Genomic DNA, 23,907 nt, shown 5'->3' on the forward strand with positions numbered 1-23,907 from the left:
GGCCACGTGGGCCCTGCCAGGCCAATCCAGGGAGGGTTTGGAAATGGCCCTGTGGGTCATTTCTGCCCTCGTACCTGGTAGGGCTCTAAAACCGTCTGATTAGTCCACGGTGGCATGCATGACGAGTCTGGGGAGGGTGTGGAAATGGCCCAAACCCTCCCTAGAAAGGCTCTAAAACCTCATCTGATTGGTCCATGGTGGCATGACGAGTTTGTAGAGGGGTCACATGACCCCCTTCAAGTGACCCCGAGGGTCATATGACCTGACCAGCTGATTGCTCCTTCTGGGGGCAGGACTTCCGGAGGCGGGACTTCTGGCTAGGGCAGGACTTCCAGTCTCCAAAGGGGCGGGGCACCTGTCACTTTTTAAAGGGGATGTGGTTTAGCATTTTATGTGGGTACCCCCCTTTCGCTATTACCGTGCTCCCCGCCTCCTCCCATGCCACCTCATAGCCAGGGCAGAATCGCACCACCACCAGCTCCGTGCTTGTAATACGGGGCATGGAGGGGTGAAGATGGTGCATTCCTGAGGGCAGGGATGGAAGGAAACCATGGCAGCTGTTTTAGACAGCTTCCTATGTGGTCTGCATCCCTGTTTTGTGCCCTAAATGTGAGTATGTGCCCTAAATGTGGGTATGTCTGACTGCTACTAAAAGCACAGGAGCAGGGCTGGTAAACAAAAGGTGACAATGTTGGGCCCGCCAGCTTGCACCCATGTGGACAAGAGAATTGCATCCCTTCCCCAGTACTGAAGAGTGCTTCTTAACAACTGAGAGCGTTATGCCAGCTGTGACCTCTCCTAGACAGGGATAGGCTTGCAAAAATGATCCATTTTCTGCTAAATTCCTATTTAGGGAGCAATCCAATGGGGATAGTTGGCTGCCTCCAAACTTGGTGCTCTGGCCGCCCTGCACTAGTGGCTAGATGGCCAATTTCAGCTGTCTAGCTGGGGCAGATCAGACCGGGTGGTGGTGGACGCTGGACGGTGCATAGGAAGCATCATAATGGCACTTCAGCAGTCTCCTCCCCACCCCCAGGAACGGCCCCTTTTCCCCTGCTCTGCTCTACTCTTCTGAGCATGGAGTGGGGGATGAATGTGCCTCTGCCGAGGCAGTGGAGGCAAGGGCAAGGAGGCAGTTTTCTGGGAACCGACCTCGGAGCCAGTTCCCATACACTGAAAAATCCTATGTCTGTCTAGCAGCCATAGGATTGTGCCCTTCATCTACTACAATGCACTGGCCATAGGGCTGCCCTAGAAGACTTTTTGGAAGCTTTAATTGGCTCAAAATACAGCTTATATTTTAACTGGGATGACACACTGGGAATGTATCTCACCAGTTTTGGGAGACCTACACCAGTTCCTGGTTTGATTCTGAGCTCAATTCAGGGTGCTGGTTTTAACCTTCAAAGCCGTTCACAGATGACCTTTTCCCATATCAGCCTTCCAGGCCATTAAGATCCTTTTCTGAGGCTTTTCTCAGAGTGCCTCCACCATCTGAGACTGAGCAGGTTGCAACAGAGGAGAGAGCTGTTTTGTTTGGCGCACCCCATTTATGGGATCCCTTCACCAGGGAAGCTCGCCTGGCATCCAATTTATTACCTTTGTTACCCTTTAGCCACCATGGGGAGGGAGCAATCCTAGGTCCCCTAGACATAGGGTTGGTCGGTTTCCTGGCTCTGAGCTCAGAGCCAGGAAGCCGCGTGCCCTGCCCCTCCCCATCAACTTACCTGCTGCTGCTGGTTTAATCACTCTTAGCTCAGTTCCGTTCCCTGCAGTTTCCTGTAGGCCGGGGATGTTCACCACACATCGATACATCCCCGAGTCGTAATGTCTCAGATCCCGGAGCTCTATATCGGCTCTTCTTTCCAAGATGAAGCCCTGGTCGTTGGTCAGGGTCAGTCTCCCGGTGAATTCCGGGGTGGTGTTTCTGACCTCCAGCCTTCGATCCTTCTCCCACCGGTAGCTGCCGACCCTGGGCTTTGCGGTGGAGTTGTAGGAGCAGCGCAAGGTGATGGAGCCGCCTTCCGTGCCGTCGGCAGAACTGGGCTGGGAAACCACAAGGTCCTGAGCCCAAGAAACTACAAGGACAGTGATGGGGGAAGCATGAGCCAAGACTTCTCGCCTCTTAAATCTGCACAACCAGCTTTGTGTAATTAAGGCATATCTGTTAGGTCATTACTGACATAATGCAAAGAAAACTCTTTGAACATTTGAAATGTGCTGCTAGATCAGTGTCAAGAATTATTATGACATTCACTGGAATCTGTGCACTCTCTTTTTCTCACTCTGGAGCACACATGCAAACAGTTTGCTTGCATTGTCAACAGGAGGGTGAACAGCAAGGCCACTGCCCCCATTTAGGGTGGCTACTTACATATTGCCCCCAAAGAGGCAGGTCGTCACCAAAAAAGAGGACAAAAGAGGGTACTGATCTGCATTAAATCTGCATGTGATGATTTATAAGTATGGACAGAAAATTAGATGTAAGTACTATGATTTCAAGAGAAATACAATACATCATACCATAATGGGGAAGACTGCACCCTCCCTTCTTCACTTCAAGGTCCCCGCAATCCCTTTCATCTTCACTTCAAGGCTCCTGTGTTCACTCCCTTCTTCACTTCAAGGCTCCTGTGTTCACTCCCTTAACTTCAAGGCCCCTGCACTCCCTTCTTCACTTCAAAGCCCCCGCGCTCCCTCCCTTCTTATGGTTTAAACCGGACCTGGACTGGATAGCGCTTCAAATAGAGAACACCTTCAAATAGAGGACTGGCCTCTGTAACATAGGCTACCTGGCTACCCTTTCCCCTCCAGAGCTGTTACATTTAGAGATTATACTCTTGTTGCTAGATTGCTGTGGAAGTATTGCTCAAAGGATAAAGCGTGGCTGGAGCAGGGGACCCTAACCTTTTTGGGTTGTTGAGCACATTTGGAATTCTGAGAGAGTATCATGGGTGTGCTCCCAAAATGGCTGCCTTGGCGGGTTTAGCTGGTCAGAAAACACCCATATCCCTTATGGCTAACTGGTGAGATATAAATAAAAGCAACTTGCCTCAAAACCTAAGTACAAGGCAGAGGTGGGGCTCAGCTCCAAAACACAGAAATGTTTGCTTGAATCCACAGTTCAAAAATAAATAAAATAGAAAGAATTAGGGGGTGGGGGACCTGGTGGGTGCCAAGAGAGGTGTCTATGGGCACATGGGTACCCCCGGGCACCACGGAGACCCCATGGCTGGAGCATGCTTCATGAGGAAAGTCCTTCAGCCAGACAGTGTTATGTGGTGAAGAGGCCACGCAACATCCTATCTTATTCCACAATGTCAAACCAAAGCCACCACCACCACCCCTCGTTCCTTTCTCTCTGTAGATTCATCTCTGGTTCTTTTGGTGTTCTAGACTACAGAAGAGGTGCAGGAACCTGGAGCCTGATTTAGGCCTTAGGATGGTAGTGAAAGGGAGAAGGATTACACCCCCATCAGTAGCATGCTCCAATGAACTGAAACAGTGGCAATGGACTTGTGTAGGCATCAGTTGAAGTGGTCACCAACTCTATGCCTTTGTACAGCTAATAACTAAAAATGTTTCTTTGATTGCTTTGAATGGCTGGTGGCTACTAGCCATTGCCCATTCCCCACCTTAGTGTGTGTGTGTGTGTGTGTGTGTGCTGGGGTAGTGAGAAAGAGCTTGGAGGCTGGAATATGGACAATAGTGAAGCCTGGGTTTTCCAAGGAGGAGCCTTTGGGAATTGCAAAGCACACTGTTTCTTTAAGGGGAACTGATACTGTGTTAAAACTTGCACTGACTGGATAAACTGGCCTGCTTCTCTGTGCTTAATGGTGTTTATGTCCACACACACACATGGATAGGAGGGCTGAAGCTCAACACTCATATCATAGGGAAAAGACTAGAGAATTACTTTTGCTAGCAAAAAAAAAAAATGTGTGCAACTCTCCCACCTTGTCTCTAGCAACTCTTTCAGCCCCTATCTCTGTCGGCCTCTTTTCTTAAGAAAAAGGGATCTTTCTTTTCCCTTGCACAACACAAGTGCTTTCTGCACCACCATGTTTTACGAGTTGAACCGCTGTAGTCAGAAGTGAACGCCACGGAGTTCGAGGGGGGTATACTCTGCGTTTGACTGCAGTACCCCAGGGACATCATTGAGAGGGGTTTTTTGAGGGTCTGTGGCTTGTTGGGATGTCCGAGTTTTATGACAGGAGTTTTTTCACCAGAGTGTTAATAAATGTGTTCATCTTTATGGTGCCACGGGAATCTTTGCTGGTTTTGCTGCAGCAGACGAACACGGCTGCCCCTCTGGAAATGTAACCACAGTGTTAGCTCCTTTGAATATAAATAATAGAAAGCCTTAGATGATATCTCCTGGGAGAACGATACGGATTCTCCATTGGGATGAGACTATATAGACTGTTGGAATGAGCTCTTGCGCCTCAAAATTTACCGCTGCCACTGCCTCCCATGAAGGAGGGTGAAGCATCAGGTGGCAGAGCAGGAGGAGCAGTGAACTACGAGCTCTCCAACACCACCAGGAGGGGGACTGCATGGGTGCTGCTGGCCAGGTAGGTACTCCAGAGCGCCCTGCCAGCTGCTGTCCTGCTGTGGCAAGCATCCTGCTCTCTGGCTTGCCCTGAGGAGGCAAGTAGTCTCTCTGAAGAGCCACATTGCCTGTAAAAAGCAGCTGGTGCATATCGGCCAGGCCTAAATGCCAGGCTCTGAGGGGTCCTTCCTCAGAGCCAGGCATTGTGGGAGGGAGTGTCCCTGGAGATTGCCTGCATTGCGGGTGATCTCCAGGGAACCTCCTCCCACAATGCCTGGCACTGAGGAAGGACCCCTCAGAGCCAGGCATTTGGGTCTGGCTGTCTCTCAGCAGAGCTGCGCTGGCTGCTTGTTTTGGTAATAGAATCATGGGGTTGGAAGGGGCCCACAAGACCATCAAGTCCAACCCCCTGCTCAGTGCAGAAAGCCTGATTCCCAGGCGGTCTCCCATCCAAGTGCTAACCAGGGCTGACCCTGCTTAGCAGACGAGATCAGACGAGACCAGGCGCATCCAGCCCTTTGCTCATCTCGACATGGCTCTTTGGAGAACAGCACAGAAGCAGCAACAAGAGCAGTGGTACCCATGGGGAGATAGGTGGAGACGGGAGGCGTGGGGGGGAGTATGGGAGGCAGATGGCAGGGGGGAAATGCAGGATGCAGTGGGGATGCGGGGAGACGGGGGGGTGGGATGGAGGCGCAGAGCTTGTGTCAGCCTCAGCCTTGACCGCTACACCACTGGAGGTGCCAGCCGCAGTGCCAGAACCCTCACATTTGAGAGCCAGTCTGCCGGACTGGGACCGTGGGCACCCGGGTTCAAGTCCCTACTCTGTCATGAAGTCCACTGGGTGACTTTGGGCCAGACACTGACTCAGCCTTACCTACCTCACAGGGTTGTTGTGAGGATGAAATGGAGAGGCGGAGGACCATGTGCACAGCCTTGGCCCCAGAGGAAAAGGTGGGATATAAATGTAACAAACAAATAAACAAATATTTAATGACTAGCCTTTGGTTTAAAGTTTCACAGCTGCTTTCATCTTAGACAATCTCCCATCCCTCCTCCTTTTATTTTTCCCGTTTGCCTTTTAAAACAGTTTGTTTCTATGCTCCCTCCTCCCCAACCTGGTGCCCTCTGGATGTTTTGGGCTCCAGTTCCTGTCGGCCCCAGCCAGCGTGGCAAATAATTGGGAATGTTGACAGTTGACATCCAAATCATCTGGAAGACAGCTGGTTAAGGAAGGCTGTCCAACATGATATTACAAGTGCCGTTGTTTCAGTTGTTCTGCTTTGCTTTGCTTTCATTCCAGACTGACTCCCACCCAGTGGTTCCACAACTCGGAGCACGCCTGACTGTGCTGTGCTGTAGACTTCTCTATTCCATAGACTGAGGAAGACCCATTCAAGTACTCAAGAACAGAAAAATACAAAGAACTATTAGACTAACACAGGCTCCTCCCACAGTGCTGTAGGTACCATGGTTGCTTACTCATTGATTCTTTCTTGGGGACTTTATTCAGCTTGGCCAGGTTGATCTGCGCTCAGGTAACCTCCCAGTTGGATTACTACAGTGCGTTATACATGGGGCTGCCCTTGAAGACCACTTGGAAGCTTCAACTACTACAGAACTTTGATTGGTTTATGCATATGACACCATTTTTAAAAGGACTTCATTGGCTGTTCACTTCTGTGCCCAGTTCAAGGTTCCGGTACTTACATTTACTAGATGGTACTGGACAGAGAGCTTTTCTAAACAAGGCTTTTATTGTGTGTTCGCCATTCCTCACTCATGGCTGTTTACTGGTGCTTTAGATGGCAACGTCAGCTTCCAGTTTCCATCCTGTGTTTTCCAACTACTTTCACTGGTTTGGGCGGGGGGAATGTGGTATTTTTTGGAATCATGAACCAATGTGCAACTCTCCACCAGTGTAGTTGAATTATTCTCCTTTGTACTATCCCACATCACCACCTAGAGGTTATGTAGTGGAAAGTACAGAAAGGCAGGAAAGGGCAAAAGCTTCTAGTTGTATCTGGGGGGAGTTGGGAGTTTCCTGTGTCCGTTCTGTTCTAGTGGTAGAGCAGTCTTCCTCGACTTGGTTCCCTCCAGATATTTTGGGCTTCAGCTCCCATCAGCCCCAGCCAGCATGGCCAATAGTTAGGAATGCTGGGAGTTACTGTCCAAAACATTTGGAGGACACCAGATTGAGGAAGGCTATTGTAGAGAGATAATGAAGTTCTTCTCTATCTTCCTGACTGGGGCGTCCACTAAGCCTTCCATGACACACCCCTGATTTGGAAGTGTAGTTTGTGGCATGCTGGGTGACATGCACAACCTCACTTTTCTGAATTATCTGATTACACCTTCACCGCTCCCTGTTCTAAAATGTTGTCCCTCTCCTACCGAGTTAAAACTGTAGTACTCCAGAGGGCAGGACAAGATGTAATGGGCTTCAGCTACAGGATGGTAGATTCTGGAGAAACTCAGGGTGCTTCCAGATGGAAGGGTGTGAAGGCTTGAGGCCTACAGAGGCAAAGGGGCGGGGGGAGTCAGGTTTAGAGGCATGGAGTTTTCTGTTGGGAGGGGGTAACCCTGAGAAGAGTAGTTTCATTTCTCCTGTTAAGGGTCAGTTTCAGTGCTTCACATAAGTTTCATTTCTTCAGGTCTGAAGCAGTACTTTTGGTTTTGAGGGAGGAGGGCATATAAAGAGAGCAAGAGAGCCAGTAAGAAAGAGCCAGCCAGAGCCTCAAGTGAGAGCAGAATCTGAAGAGTGAGCAGGAAGAAGCAGCCTAGAAAAGTCTAAGGACAGCACAGCAAAGGTAAAGGAACTTGCGTTTTGCAACTTTTATTTTCTTTCAATGCCTTTTGTATCACTCAGCTCTATTGTGTAAACACCTTCAGTTGTAATTTGTTTGCTTTAAAACTACTAGTAAACTGTTGTGGTTAAACCCTGTGTCTAGAGTGTCAGTCACCCCACATCTACAGCCTAAACCCCATGTTACTGGGAAGGGGAAGTTTAAAAGAAGGAAGGTGGGACTCTTGAGGAGGCAAGAGATCCTTAAGGAGTTGCTCAGGGTGTCCAGGTCATAATTGGAACCTTGACAGAGGGTTCCTAGCTGTACAAATTAGAAGGCCTTATGTAGTAATTCCATATTTTTCTACTTAAAGGATTTTCTGCGTTAAGGAAAAGATGGAAGAAGTGGTGGGAAAACTTCTACGAGTGGAAGACGACAACATCTGGACCCCACTGTAAAATTCTGTGAATGAGTAAGGGCAGTGGGGCAATAAAAGCCTAAGAGCTTAAGGAGAGCCTTGCTGAATCAGACCAAAGGTGCAGAAGCAGGAAAGCATCCAAAATAGACCCACGAATAGAAGTGAAACATCTCAGGATGCTGAAACAAAGATTTTATTTGTTGGTCATTTTGTTGAATATAAACATCTTGCAACAGATTTTGCAAGATTTTGGGCACTGGAGAGGCCTAATACAAAAGATGATAATATCCTGCTGAGAAAGGAAATGGAATGGATTCTAAGATTAAACACCTTATCCCCCCAGGAACTAAATGAAGAATTGGAGTTTCTACCACTTCTGCAACAACTATGTAATTTTCAGACATTCCCTTTCCTCTCTAACACAGTCCTGTCCAGATATAAGAGGCCATGAGCTAATTGATGTATCTTGGGAACGTCTGCAAAAACTTCTCAAAAAAACTTCTTTAACAGATAGAATATAAACTGCAGCCTTCTGAACACTTTTCCCAGTCGCCAGTGAATTTTAGTACAAGATATTTATTATAAGAATTTCTGCAGATGTTTTTATAAGTAAGTATGCAGAGGCCTATCTGCAGCGTGCAATGTTTTATATGTTTTTCAGTGCTAAAAATTCTACATTATTTTAGAAATGTGTTGTTATATATTATTTTACAGCCCCCTGAAGAAGGCCTTAAAATATTAATAGGCCGAAACATGTTAGGCTTTTTTACAAATAAAATATTTGTGTCAGCATTCTGAGACTTTTCTGTTTGTGAATCAGACCAAAGGCCTGTCTGTTCCAGAATTCTGTTCACCCAGTGGCCAACCAGCTGCCTGTGGGAAGCCCACAAGTAGGACATGAATGCTATAGCATCCTCCTGCTTGTCTTCCCCAGCAACTTGTAATTCAGGGGTATGCTGGCTCTGATCATGGAGGTTTCATAAGCCATCACTAGTAGCCATTGATAGCCTTCTCCTCCATGAATTTGGGTCAATCTACACTCACTTTTTTTACGTTTCCAATGAGTTTTCGTTCCCCTCGCTTCACATGATGTTCTTGCTGTTTCGTTTTGGAACGGCAATTTCCCGTCGTCCTGTTAGCGCTTTCATTACCCTGATATTCCATGATTCCCGAGTAGATTTCATTCATGTGCTCTGCTTTTCTGCTTTCATTACCATATATGGGCGTGGAGTTTTCCTCCCACGCCTGTCCTTATATGGTGGTGTTTGTATTTCCCTCCTATCCAATCACAGCTTGCTAACTTTTACCTCCTTCTATCCCCTGCTTTGGCTTTTTTTTTTAAATTAAGGAATTATCTTCGAACCTTCGAAGAATCGTAGCTTTTCCAGCCCAATTTCTCTGCACACTTGCCCGAGCAAGCCCTGGCAACAGTAAATTTTTTCACAGTCCCCTCCATGCTCGCAGTGCACTGTCCCAAATGGAAAGACACACACACACATCCAGGCAGACAGTCATCACTATTCACGGACTAACATCAGTAAAAATGTCTGTAGACAATATTAATGTCATGTCATGATCAGACAGCGGCGGACAAAGACAAGGCAGTCTTTGAAGCTTCGAAGATGCAAGCAGACCCCCTCGAACCCGAGCACTGGGGTGCCGCCGCCACCCCTCTTCCTCACGCCAGCTGTCAAGGGCTGGTGCAGGGAAAAGGGCCTCAGCAGCCTCCCCCCAGCCTCTCACCCTGGCCTCCAGCAGGTGTGAGGGAGGAGAAGAGGATAGGTGCCTCCTTCTTCCCTCCACCCCCACCTGCTACAGTGGCGCCAGCAAGGGACAAGATGGTCGTTTTCCGTAAGGCCAGGAAAATTTATGGAAAAGGACCAGCCTCTCCTGTGCCACTGCCACTGTAGCAATAATGGGGGGAAGACAAGAGGCGCTGCCTTCTTCCCCTCCCCTTGCTGAGGGACCGGGCGCCCGAGTACTTGCCTGACTCAGCACGCCGCGAGTCAGGCAAGAGCTTAGGTCCACAAACTGGAGTCCGGGGAGCTGAACCAGCAACTTCTCACCAGGCTTCAAGGCCCAACTGGACGCATGCGCCATCCCCCCACACACACAGGGATAGAGGAAGAGAGGGACGGTGGGCGGGGAATTGGCAGAAACAGGAAGAGTTACTGCCCCTCCAATGTGAGCCGCCTTCTTTAAAAGCAGGAAAAGAGCACAGCACTACAGTGTGAACCATGCTTGCACATTCGATGAGGTACTGGAACAGGGAAACAGAGTGAGTGTGAATAATCACGTTTTAATGGGATTGAATTTAATGCGACATTCTACCGACTTCTTTGTGCTAGTGAACACAGTGTAGATCAGCCCTTTGTCTAATCCCCCACTGAAGCCATGCAAACTGGTGGCCACCACTACATCTTGTGGTAGTGAATTCCATAATTTAACTATGCATTATGTGAAGTACTTCTTATCTGTTGAGAATCTCCCACCATTCAGCTTCATGGGATGACCTCAAGTTCTAGTATTATGAGACAGGGAGGAAAATGATTCCCCATACACTTTCTCCATACCATGCATAGTTCTATATAGCTGTATCATGCTCCCCCGAACTATCCTTTTTCTCAACTAAAAAGCCCCATATTTTGTAATCTTTCCTTGTAGGGGAGTTGCTCAAGCCCCTTAATCATTTTGGCTGCCCTTTTCTGCAGTTTTCCCAATGCTACTACAATATCTTTTTTGAGGTGTGGTTACCAGAACTGTACACAGTATTTCAAGTGTGGTCGCACCATAGATTTGTATAAGGGCAGTATGATCTTGGCAGTTTTATTTTTGATTCCTTTTCCATTTCAGTTCCAGTGTTCTGTGGAAGTAGGGATGTCAGAGGAATCCCCCCCCCCAAATCAACTGAGTTCAGATTTCTATTAATCCAGCCTACAGATTCCAGAGTGGAGTGATTTTTCCCAAGTCCCATAGATCCTGTGGACTTGCAGACCTTTTTTTTTTTTTACTTGCCAGAATTTTACACAAATTTGGCATATATATATAAATAAATAAAACCTGGCCAAAAATGCGCATTTTCCCCATAGGCTAAACCACAAAAAGGGGGGGGGGGGCAAAAGCAGGTGAGCATCCAAGGTAGTCCCCCCAAAAGAGAGAAACATGACAGGATGCTGGAACAAAGATTTTATTTATAAAAAGCCCAAAACATTTCGGCCTGCTTTTTACTTTAAGGCCTTCGTTAAGGGGTAATAATAATAATAATAATAATAATAATAATATAGGACAACATATTATTACAATATACAATTTTTGTCTGGTAAAACGTATATCATAGCACATTGCAAATAGGCCTGTGCATACCAAACTGTGCATCTTGAGATATTTCTGTCTTTTTTAAAGCATGAAAATGGGCATTTGGGGAGGATTCGTGCATTTTTGCAAGTGTAAATTTTGCACAGATGTGAATTTGTGCAGATTTGGGAAAATGGAAAACATCTGATTCCATTAATGAGTGGACGACAGAACAAAAGGCACCTGACAATCCGCGAAAAGCAGACGGAACAGATTTTACAACATCCACACAGCCCTATGTGGAAGCACTTTTACTGAGGGTAACAGTAGTTTGACCATGGAACCTGTTGCCTAGAGGGTTGTGGACTATCCCTCAGTGAAGGCCTTCAAGCAGAGGCTGGACAACTATCTGCTGGAGATGCTCTCGTTCTGAATTTCCTCCAAGAAGCAGGGGGTTAGATGGGACAGCTTGCAAGCCCTCTTCCCTTCTGGGATTCTATGGCTCTTCTACAGTTTCAAGTTAAAATGAAGTGAAATTGATATGAGGTTTGTCATCTTCTCCCCCCCTGCCCCCCCGCTCTCTCCTGACATGTCGAATGTAAGAGCCTCAAGGCTACTGCTGCAGCTTCCTCCCTGTTCTGAGCCCCCTCAGGGGAATTCCAAATATCTATTGTTTACAGCCATTACCTACCTCTTTGTGGAAACATCTACAACCCAACTGAGCCCATCAGAAGTGGGGCTTGGTGATGAGCGAATGCCTGCTGCGCTACATCTGCATAGCTCTTCCTCTTCCCGGTTTCAGAGGTGCAATGGTGAAGTTGACACCATTTTCCCCAGGTTGTCCTGCGACACCTGCATCTAAAACTCCTTTACTGTGTAAATTGCTGGGAGACTGAAAGCCTTGTGTGCTAAATTCAGCGAGGATGAATAGAAATAAAAGTGGACAGTATAGAGAGATAAAAGTGGCACTGTGGGAGAGCCCCAGTATAGATTTCCCTTGTCATCTTGCTTGGCCCTGAGAGGAGAAGTAAGTAGAATGGGGAGAGGGTGATCTGCGGACTTTAGCTTAATTTTATGGTACCCTCAGCATCATCCAGTTCTCCAGAAACTGAAGGTAGAGATAGCGGGGGGTATTTGGTTTGCATTTTGCACTCTTGAACCAATGACTGAAACTCAGTTATCCTTCAACATTCACACTTCTCCAAATTTTGCAGTGGAATCCTCCCATTTAAAAAGAATCATACAAAAATCCATATATTAGGGAAACCTGCACACAAAAATACATATATTCATGAAAATATTAGGAAAATTGCTTGCAAAAAATGGGTACATAAGGCAAAATTGCATACAAAAGGAGAAACGCACACAAAATTGCACACAAATTTTAGTGTGAACTTATTTTTTTTTAATCAACGTTCAGAATGAACCAGTTTTAAGATGGGGGGAAAATGAGAATGGAGGAACTAAAACTGACAGATTTGTCCATCACTAGCTGCAGCCCCATTGTAGCTCTCTGGACCACCCCTCTGGGAATCACTTCCTCTTCTGGTTCACGTGTATGTGCGAATGCACAAAGAAATGAAGAGGTCAAGAAAGGATTGGATAGCACACTGGATGACATGCTGGATGCCACAAAATTGGATGGCATCCTGCTGCAAACTCTGGCTTCACCCACTTTTGCTCCACTCACAATCAACTCTGCCCACCAGTGACTGTGGCCCCAATGGACTTTTCCCTGTGAATCAACAGTAGGGATGGGCGAAGTCACCCTAGCCATGGTCGCGCACCACTCGTTGGACTCCCACAGGCTGCGTGGTGAGCTGCCAGGGATTGGCGGGTATCCGGTGAGCAGCGTGCAGCCGCCCAGTCCTTAGCCAAGCTGCCATTTTGCATAAATGGCCTTTTTCGTAAACGCCCATGTGTGCAAATGACTGCCATACAGCGGCCATTTACACAAAATTATGAAAATGGCGGCTCGGCGAGGGATTGGGGAGCCTCGTGCACGCCCAACTCAGCACGCACAAGTGCAGGGGTCCACGCACTGGCACCCGGGGGGCTGAGCGAGGGGATGTCTGCCGGACTCCACACCCTTCCTGGACTCCCACAACATCCCTATTCAGCAGCCCTTTACAGCAACAACAACAAAAGCCCCCCCACCCCACCCCACCCCTGAAGTAGATGCTACCATTTCTGGCAGCCAGCGTGCCTTCAGCGTGCCATTTTCTTTGACCTTGAGGGAGCTGCCTCACTCTGCCTAAAAGCAGAGCGAGCTCTGAATTCTGCTCCTGTTCCTTTAGCAGCAAGGACAAGGTTATCCGTTTGTTTAACGAGGGGTCATTACAAACATAATTTTACAGTATATAAACCATGTAAAACAATGGCACAAATGCAAGAATGTATAAACTGAACTATCGGGTTAGGATGATGCTATTCTCAGTGTTAATCCTAAGAAAGTTTCTTCTATGTTTCTGTGCTCCCAGGATAAACAAGCCAACTTTGTCGGAGATGCATTTGTTTTGATCTCAAAGTAAATAACATGAATTATATTCAGGTCAAAATGCCAAGAGAAATGGAATCCATAAATTGGGATGGAAATGTAACTGTTGGGAGCAGATAAGTGGAACACCCCAAAATGTAGTGATAAATATCCTCTGTTTCCTACACAGCCAAAGGCCAACAGGTAGCTTGAAGTAACATCCCTCCAAGTATATACAGTCAGGGCCAGAAATATTGGAACAAGGATAACTGTTTTGGCAGTTGGCCTCTGTACACCACCACATTGAAGTTGAAAGGAAACACAACCAGGTGGGAGAGAAGTCAGGACTTGCAGCTGTAATTCAAGGGGTTTGGCAAAAGTGGGGCACTAACCATTCAGGAAGTACAGCCAGTGGCATACACACACCTCCATCATTGGTGGCTCATAAGTAATGGAACAAATGGCTGACAAGCAGCTGCATGGCCAGGTGTGGCCTGTTTCCTGGGTACCCCATGACCAATCAAGCAGATAAAAGGCCTGGAGGTGGTTCTGAGTGTTACATTTGCATTTGGTAGCTGTTCACTGGAACTCCCAACATGAGGTCCAAAGAGGTCTCCATGCGAGTGAAGGAGGCCATCATTAGGCTGAGGAAACAAAATGAACCCATCAGAGAAATAGCAAAAACAGTGGGAGTGGCCAACACAACAGTTTGGAACATCCTGAAAAGAAGGAATTAACTGGCAAGCTCAGCAACAGCAAAAGGCCTGGAAGACCACGGAAGACAACTGAAGTGGATGACCGCAGAATTCTGCTCATGGTGAAGAGGAACCCTTTCACAACATCTAGCCAGGTCAAGAATGCTCTTGCAGAGGTAGGCATGTCATTGTCAACATCTACAGTCAAGAGACGGCTTTATGAATGTAAATACAGAGACTTCACAACAAGGTGCAAACCGCTGGTAATGCTCAAGAACAGACAGGCCAGATTAGCCTTTGTAGCAAACACTGAAAAAAGCCTGCCCAGTTCTGGAATAAGATTCTTTGGACTGATGAAGCCAAGATTAACTTGTACCAGAATGATGGGAAGAGAAAAGTATGGAAAAGGAAAAGAACAGCTCATGATCCAAAGCATACCACATCATCTGTCAAACATGGTGGAGGCACTGTTATGGCATGGGCATGTATGGCTGCCAGTGGAACCGGGTCACTGGTGTTTATTGATGATCTGACTGCTGATAAAAGCAGCAGGATGAATTCTGAAGTGTATAGGGCTGTACTTTCTGCTCAGATTCAGCTGAATGCTGCCAGACTGATAGGATGCCGCTTCATATTTGCAGATGGATAATGACCCAAAACATACAGCAAAAGCTACCCAAGAGTTTCTGAAGGCAAAGAAGTGGGATGTTCTTCAATGGCCAAGTCAGTCACCTGATCTCACCCCAATAGAGCATGCTTTTCACTTACTGAAGACAAGACTGAAGGCAGAAAGACCCACAAACAAGCAGCAGTTGAAGCCAGCTGCAGTAAAGGCCTGGCAAAGCATCTCAAGGGAGGACACTCAGCATTTGCTCATGTCCATGGGTTCCAGACTTCAGGCAGTCATTGACTGCAAAGAATTTTCCTCCAGGTATTAAAGGTGATCCTTAAGTTTGAAATGATGTTGGTTTGTTCCATTACTTATGAGCCACCAACAATGGGTGTGTGTGTATGCCACTGGCTGTCCTTCCTGAATGGTTCGTGCCCCACTTTTGTCCAACCCCTTGAATTACAGCTGAAAGTCCTGACTTCACTCCCATCTGGGTGTGTTTCTTTTCAACTTCAATGTGATGGTGTACAGAGGCCAACTGCCAAAACAGTTATCCTTGTTCCAATATTTCTGGCCCTGACTGTAGATGGCTTTTTTTTAAAGCCTTGTTGTTGTTGTTGTTGTTGTTGTTCAGTCGTTCAGTCGTGTCCGACTCTTCGTGACCCCATCGACCATAGCACGCCAGGCCTTCCTGTCCTGCGCTCTCTCCCAGAGCGTGCTCAAGTCTATATTCATTGCATCAGTGATGCTATCTAGCCATCTCATCCTCTGCCATCCCCTTCTCCTTTTGCCTTCAGTCTTTCCCAGCATCAGGGTCTTTTCCAGAGAGTTTTCTCTTCACATTAGGTGACCAAAATATTTCAGCTTCAGCTTCAGGATCTGTCCTTCCAATGAGCAGGCAGGGTTGATTTCCTTTAGGATGGACTGATTTGACCTCCTTGCAGTCCAGGGGACTCGTAAGAGTCTTCTCCAGAACCACAGTTTGAAAGCATCAATTCTTTGGCGCTCAGCCTTCCTTATAGTCCAGCTCTCACAGCCATACGTTACTACTGGGAAAACCATAGCTTTGATTAGACAGACCTTTGTCAGCAAGGTGATGTCTCTGCTTCTGACTATGCTGTCTAGGTTTGCCATAGCTTTCCTCCCAAGGAGCAAGCGTCTTTTAATTTCATGGCTACAGTCACCGTCTGCGGTGATCTTGGAGCCCAAGAAAATAAAATCTGTCACTGCTTCCATTTCTTCCCCTTCCATATGCCAGGAAGTGATGGGGCCAGATGCCATGATCTTCGTTTTTTTTAATGTTGAGTTTCAAACCAGCTTTTGCACTCTTCTCTTTCACCCTCAACAAGAGGCTCTTTAGATCCTCTTCACTTTCTGCCATTAGGGTGGTATCGTCTGCGTATCTGAGGTTGTTGATAATTCTCCCAGCAATCTTAATTCCGACCTGTGATTCATCCAACCCAGCGTTTCTCATGATGTACTCTGCATATAAGTTAAATAAGCAGGGTGACAATATGCAGCCTTGTCGTACTCCTTTCCCAATTTTGAACCACTCGGTTGTTCCATGTCTGGTTCTTACTGTTGCTTCTTGACCCTCGTACAGGTTTCTCAGGAGACAGGTAAGGTGGTCTGGTACCCCCATCTCTTTAAGAATTTGCCAGAGTTTGTTGTGATCCACACAATCAAAGTCTTTAATGTAGTCAATGAAGCAGAAATAGATGTTTTTCTGGAATTCTCTTGCTTTCTCCATGATGCAGCGAATGTTGGCGATTTGATCTCTAGTTCCTCTGCCTCTTCGAAACCCCGCTTGTACTTCTGGTAGTTCTCGGTTTGCATACTGCTGAAGCCTAGCTTGTAGGATTTTGAGCATCACCTTGCTGGCATGTGAAATGAGCGCAATTGTGCGGTAGTTTGAACACCCTTTGGCGTTACCCTTCTTTGGAATTGGAATGTAAACTGACCTTTTCCAGTCTTGTGGCCACTGTTGAGTGTTCCAAATTTGAGTGCAGCACTTTAACAGCATCATCTTTTAGGATTTTAAATAGCTCAGCTGGAATACTGTCATCTCTGCTAGCTTTGTTGTTAGTGATGCTTCCTAAGGCCCACTTGACTTCACAGTCTAGGATGTCCGGCTCAAGTTCAGTGACCGCACTCTCATGGCTATCAGGGATATTCAGATCTTTCCTGTATAGTTCTTCTGTGTATTCTTGAAACCTCTTCTTAATCTCATCTGCTTCTGTTAGGTCCCTGCCTTCTTTGTCCTTTATCATGCCCGTCTTTGCACAAAACGTTCCCTTGAGATCTCCGATTTTCTTGAAGAGATCTCTAGTCTTTCCTATTCTGTTGTTTTCCTCAATTTCTTTGCATTGTTCATTTAAGAAAGCCTTCTTCTCTCCTTGCTATTCTCTGGAACTCTGCATTCAGTTGCATATATCTTCCCCTTCCTCCCTCGCTTTTCGCTTCCCTTCTTTCCTCAGCGACTTGTAAAGCCTCCTCAGACGGCCACTTGGCTTTCTTGCATTTCTTTTTCTTTGGGATGGATTGAGTTGCTGCCTCCTGAACAATGTTACGCACCTCCGTCCATAGTTCCTCAGGCACTCTGTCTATCAGGTCTAATCCCTGAAATCTATTCCTCACCTCCACTGTATATTCATAAGGGATATGATTTAGGTCATACCTGAATGGTTTAGTGGTTTTCCCTACGTTCTTCAATTTAAGCTGAAATTTTGCGATAAGAAGCTCATGATCTGAGCCACAGTCAGCTCCCGGTCTTGTTTTTACTGACTGTATAGAGCTTCTCCATCTTTGGCTGCAAAGGACATAATCAATCTGATTTCGATATTGACCATCTGGTGATGTCCATGTGTAGAGTTGTCTCTTGTGCTGTTGGAAAAGAGTGTTTGCTATGATCAGCGTGTTCTCTTGGCAAAACTCTATTAGCCTTTGTCCTGCTTCATTTTGTACACCAAGGCCATGCTTGCCTGTTATCCCGGTGATTTCTTGACTTCCTACTTTAGCATTCCAATCGCCTATGATGAAGAGGACATCTTTTTTTGGTGTTAGTTCTAGAAGGTGTTGTAGGTCTTCATAGAACCGATCAACCTCAGTTTCTTCGGCCTCAGTGGTTGGGGCATAGACTTGAATTACTGTGATGTTGAATGGTTTGCCTTGGATTCGTACTGAGATCATTCTATCATTTTTAAGATTGTACCCCAGTACTGCTTTTCCCACCCTTTTGTTGACTATGAGTGCTACTCCATTTCTTCTAAGGGATTCTTGCCCACAGTAGTAGATATGATGGTCACCTGAATTAAATTCGCCCATGCTTGTCCATTTTCGTTCGCTGATTCCCAAGATGTCAATGTTCAATCTTGCCATCTCATGTTTGACCACCTCCAGCTTACCTTGATTCATTGATCTTACATTCCAGGTTCCTAAACAATATTGTTCTTTACAGCATCGGACTTTCTTTTCACCACCAGACACATCCACAGCTGAGTGTCCTTTCGGCTTTGGCCCAGCCGCTTCACTCTTTCTGGCGCTACTTGGAAATTCCCTCTGCTCTTCCCCAGTAGTATACTGGACACCTTCCGACCTGAGGGGCTCATCTTCCAGCGTCATATCAAAGCCTAGAGCTGTAACAGCTTTACATAGGAGGACTGCATTCAATCAGAAAGGTAACCTTTCATAACAGAGGGACTTTGCGAGAGCAATCCTATGGCCCCTAGAAGGCATCTATGGGTCCATAGGATTGTTCAGCTCCCTGGCTCTGAGGTCGGAGACAGGGCTCTGACTTCAGAACCAGGAAACTGCACTCCTCACCCCCACCCCCTCCTCCTCGTAGCTGGCATGGAGAGAACTGCACTGGCTACTTCTCCATGCTTGGAAAACGGAGCGCGGAGATGGGGGAAAAGGGGCGTTCCTGGGGCGAAGACTGGGGCAGCTGCAGTATGCCATTTCCTATAGCTGCCCCAGCCTCCTTCTCTCCCCCTCCGAGGCACTGCTGCTAGACTGACAAAATCGCCCGTCTAGCAGGAATGCGGGGCAGCTGGAGCACGGAGGCGAAGATGGCCTCCACTGCCCTCCCGCCCTGCATTGGATACTCAGCAGCCTCCAGGTCCAGAGCCTGCTGAGTATCCACGTAGGATTGCACCCTTAAATGCACAAATACAGTGGAGGGAAATGTGGAATCGTGAATATATTCCATCGCTTTCCCTTTATTTCAGATGCTCAGGCGTCAAGTGCCATTGCTCAAAACAGCACCATGCACACATAAGAGGGAGGTATCAACAGGCTTGGAGGATTTGCAGAAGTACAAAAATGCATTTAGAAAAAGAAAAGAAAACCTGGGGGTGGGGATTCAGAACAGCCGGATGAGGACAGAACACGCTCAGTGGCCCAAATGCTGAGTGTCTCGTGTGTGTTTGTGTGTGTGTGTGTTGGGGATGGGGATGGGGATGGGGATGGGGATGGAATGGAATGGAATGGAATGGCTGGAATCGTGAACAGCAGCACTCCTGTCTGTAATAATTTGTTGCAGGTCCCATTTGTCTTGTTGAATCCTGTGCAATACTTGGTTCTATGTCTAACCAAATGTTTGGCATATCTTACCTCTGTTTTTTCCGAAGGGAGGTAAATCAAAAAGATATTACTGACATCAGTTTACACAGTGCTGCAGCCGGTTCATATTGCGCTTTTCGTCTGTGCGTAAACATCTTTCAAGGAGTCATAAAGTTCCATAAACAATGAGTCTCGAGGCACCTTCTGGAGACTAATAGATTCACTGTGGCATTTGCTTTTGTGGAGAAGAGCACAATGTGTCTGGTGCAAGAGAAAGGCTCAGGTAGAAATTCCACTTCGTATTCATGGGAGAGGCAGCGACAGTTGTTAGAAAAGCACGTGTCAATAGCCATGAAAGAACCAAAGAAAATAATAAATAGGATGGAGGGAGAGGTGTAAAGGAGCATAACAGCAAAGCAGCAAGGAAGCCCTGGATCCACTATGGATGCAGCCAGTCTTATATTTAAGAAAGAGAGACTCCCAATGTTTCAGAAGCAATTGTAAGTCTGAGAGACTGTGCAGGTGGAGTTAAAAGGTCTTGCAACAGGCTGTTCTAGGTTGTTGTTTTTAGTAAGAATTGCAGATTTATGGTTAAGTCCATTGTAGTTATTTTCTACATATTGCATACAACATAGTCCCCCCCCCCTTACCACTCAATTAAATACATCACATTAGTGGAAGTGCGTGTTACTGATTGTCTGATGCAATGATTTTTGTTAGCACCTGTGCTCTTAAAAGAAGTGGTTTCTTGAAGGTAACTGCAGATAATGCAGTGGGCTGATTTACAGTGGTGTGATCTTGGGTTGCAAATATCTTGTTAAAACACTTCCAACTGAACATTTTAGTTCGCTGATTCCCAAGATGTCGATGTTCAATCTTGCCATCTCATGTTTGACCACCTCCAGCTTACCTTGATTCACTGACCTTACATTCCAGGTTCCTAAACAATATTGTTCTTTACAGCATCGGATTTTCTTTTCACCACCAGATACATCCACAGCTGAGTGTCCTTTCGGCTTTGGCCCAGCCGCTTCACTCTTTCTGGCACTACTTGGAAATTCCCTCTGCTCTTCCCCAGTAGTATACTGGACACCTTCCGACCTGAGGGGCTCATCTTCCGGCATCATATCTTTTAGCCTTGTGATACGTACCATGGGGTTTTCTTGGCAAGAATACTGGAGTGGGTTGTCATTTCCTTCTCCAGTGGACCACATTTTGTCAGAACTCTCCGCCATTACTGTCTTGGGTGGCCCTGCATGGCATAGCTTATGGCTTCACTGAGTTACGCAAGCCCCTTCGCCACAACAAGGCAGTGATCCATGAAGGGGGAGATATTAGTAATCAACTCTAAATCATGTAAACCAGCCTTTCCCAAGCTGATGTCCTCCCTCCAGATGTCTGGGAATACAACTCCCATTAACCCCAGGAATGATGGGGGTTGTATTCCCAACCAACAACAGGGAGGCACAGTTCTCAGTTTAGCATCCATCTCGGAGCCACACCCAAAATAAACAAGAACAGAGCTGGGGCATGCTCAGTTCCAACTTTTCTAAAGAAATACTTTTGCCTTTTGACCACTAGATGGCAACAACATAAACACAGATTACATTCAAGGTGCCAAGGTGCCGGTCCACTACATAAACATCTGATGATGGTTGGTAGTCTACAAAAGCAGATGCCACTCTAACAGCACAGTCTTATGCATGTCAGAGTCCTATGCACTCAGAAGTAAGCCTCACTGAGTTCAGTGACACTTACTTCCAGGTAAGTGTGTATAAGACTGCAGCCAAAATTTGGTTATTTTGAAGGTGCCCAAAGACTTTTACTGCTGCAGCTAGCTAGGACAGCTATCCCTCTCGAGCAGAAGCGCTCAAACTTTGGTCTACAAACTCCAGTCAAGTGGTCCACGGAGAGGTTTATGGAACAGTTGACAATTATACTTGGCTCTGCACTTGATTTTTTTCTTATGGTGGTGATGGAGATCGAGAACATTTTGACCAGGGGCAGATGATCCAATAAGCTTACAAGGCCCATGCCAGGGCCTGTGATTTTCATAATGTGGCATTGCTGCAGTATAGTGAATGTTCCCTAAAATTTTACCAGTTAAGGGGGCCCTTCTCAGCAGCCTGGTCTGAAGCCCCTGATTTTCATAGCACAGTACTGGTTTTGATGAAAATGCCAGTGCTGAAGAAATTGTTTTTATTAAAATATGAGTTATGTGCTTTGAACTAACGATTATATATATATATATATATATATATATATATGGTCTACCAACGCCAGTGATTGGTGAGATTTTTCATTGGGCTCCTTTTTATATATATAAGAACTTACCAAATTTTGCAACTTTCTTCATAAATGGAACAGAAAGAACGTGAGGTTTACAAAACAAAAAAATGTGCGAGAAACCAGACTTGAGAGATTTGTCCATCGAGGCCCAGAACTTTGAATGCTTCACTCTTAAAAACCTGGGTTTGAATCCCTGTGTATTCAGCCATGCTTGCTGTGCTGAATGAGGATTTCTGCCTCTGTTTTTTTGACAGGCTCCTCATCTTTAACAGCTACACAACAAGCAGGTATAACCTGGTCCTCTCCATGCTGGGAATATCTGTGCTGATTGAATTTGGGTGGTGCAGGTGGGTGAGAATTTCATTTGGTTCATAGTTTAAAAGAATTCAGAAATTTCTTCATATACAGAATGGAAAGAACTTGAGTTGTTGTTGTTGTTGTTGTTGTTGTTGTTGTTTTAAAAATGGAATACAAGGGAAAGTGAAACTGGCAAAGTTGTCCATCCCTAGCCAAGACCCCCCGAGAATTTTCAAGTGGTCCATAAAAAGAAAAACTGAGCAAACTGTCCATGTGGCACATTTTAAGCCAGTATAGAATAAGACCTGCACAAGCATATGTGGCAACAGAAGTGAAGCCTAGTTCTGATCTCAGATTTGCTACTGGAGTAACAGAGACAGAACAAAGATCTTAAGAAACAGTTTTGGGGGATTTCCAAGGCATTCATGTATGCATGGCCCTATATCTTAGCTTCATATGATCCTTGTGAGGTCACATTCCCTGGAGATTTTATGGGTGCTGGAACAATGAAGCTCCAAACTACACATTAGGATAAACATGATTTTTTTTTAAGGCGTTTAAGCTGCCCACTTTTATTTTTGAAGGAAAGGCCACCACAGGGCCTTGATCCAGACCAGGGACCAGCACTAGTTTCCTACCAGAAAATCCCCCTGATTTCTATATGTCCCCCATTGCCCTGGTGATGCTGTTTCCAGTAAATACCATCTTTGGGGCAAAACGCAGCTAAGAGGATCATTTTCAGCAGAAAACTATTTCAGGGCCCCACCTGGATCAGAAGCACTTTCCAGATTGGAACTCGTGGCTGCGTCTTTTTTCTTCCAGAGTAAAGGGGCCAGTTTTAGCCTGCATTTTTCAATGTGTTATCATAATGTGAAGTTTGGCCCTGTGCTACCACCTCTTCTGTATGTAAAGCCCAATATTGCTTGAGAGGTTCTGGAAATGTTCAGTTTAAATCTCTGTAACCGCCGTAATCAGTGGTTCTCAAATTGTGGGCTGGGAGCCAACAGTGGGTCTCAGCTGACTTTCAGGTTGGTCTCAGCGCTGCTGCCAACCCAGTACCTCCAGTAGGAGGGAGGGATGAAAGAAACTGGCAGTATATGTGTGTGTGTGTGTGTGTGTGTGGCGGGAGGTTACAAGTTAAGCATGAGAGGAGAAGGGAGTGTTAGAAAAAGAGACTCCATAACCGGTTGGCGCCTCAGTCACGTAGAGCCCAAGTGGCTGGAAAAATGTAGGCGGAGCAGAAAAGAACCACATTATGACTAACGGCTTGGCAAGCTGATGTGCTGACTGTTTATTGGTTACTGGCTTGGTAAGCTGATGTGCTGACTGTTTATTGGTTACTGGCAAGAACAATAGAAGTGATAAGGTATAAAAGACTTGTGCATGCTTAGCTCGGGGTCCAGACTGCTCTGCACCCGTTTTGCAAAACGACTAATAAAATAGTGTTGGATCCACTGCTGCCTGCCTGGCATCCTTTCTTTCAACCAGAAGCAAGAACTTTTTATCTAACAATTTGGTGCCGTGACTCGGATCCTGCTTCGGGGCGCGTCCCCTTCGCGCTGAGCCAAGGGGCTGTGGAGGAGGAGTGGCCACAGGCGGTTGTTTTACACTGCCTTCTCCTCACGTTGGCAGCGGCGAAGGCACTTGGGGACCAACGCCAGAGGGAGAGGGAGACGTGATCCCTCCTTTTAGGCACCGGCAGTGGATCAATAAGCAGCTGAACACGGCTGCAGGCGGGACAGAAGAGGCCTTTGGGGTAAGTGAAACAGCTTACATTAGGGGATAAACGCGGGACGGTGGTGTGTTTGTGATTGTGTGAGACGCCTACGGGCGAAGCGAGTGAGGAGCCCCGATCTGCATTTCCCTACCCCGGCGATGGGCTGGGTCAGAGGAGGGCGAAGTGCGAGAATTGTTGATTGAAATCCCCACC

The 23,907-nt window shown here is 46.5% G+C and overlaps 1 protein-coding gene across 1 annotated transcript in view; it reads right to left on the minus strand.

Annotated features, from left to right (window-relative positions):
* Positions 1-23,907, minus strand: part of LOC146355563 (natural cytotoxicity triggering receptor 3-like) — a 50,757-nt gene that overhangs the window by 13,986 nt on the left and 12,864 nt on the right. Inside the window, exon 2 of the mRNA XM_084832581.1 lies at positions 1,728-2,078. Coding sequence (XP_084688707.1) covers positions 1,728-2,078 — 351 coding nt within the window. The remainder of the gene's footprint in view (positions 1-1,727; positions 2,079-23,907) is intronic.

Source organism: Heloderma suspectum, chromosome 2 (assembly GCF_057233095.1).
Source record: "Heloderma suspectum isolate Gila_16-S chromosome 2, 16-S_ref, whole genome shotgun sequence".
NCBI classification, from domain to species: domain Eukaryota; kingdom Metazoa; phylum Chordata; class Lepidosauria; order Squamata; family Helodermatidae; genus Heloderma; species Heloderma suspectum.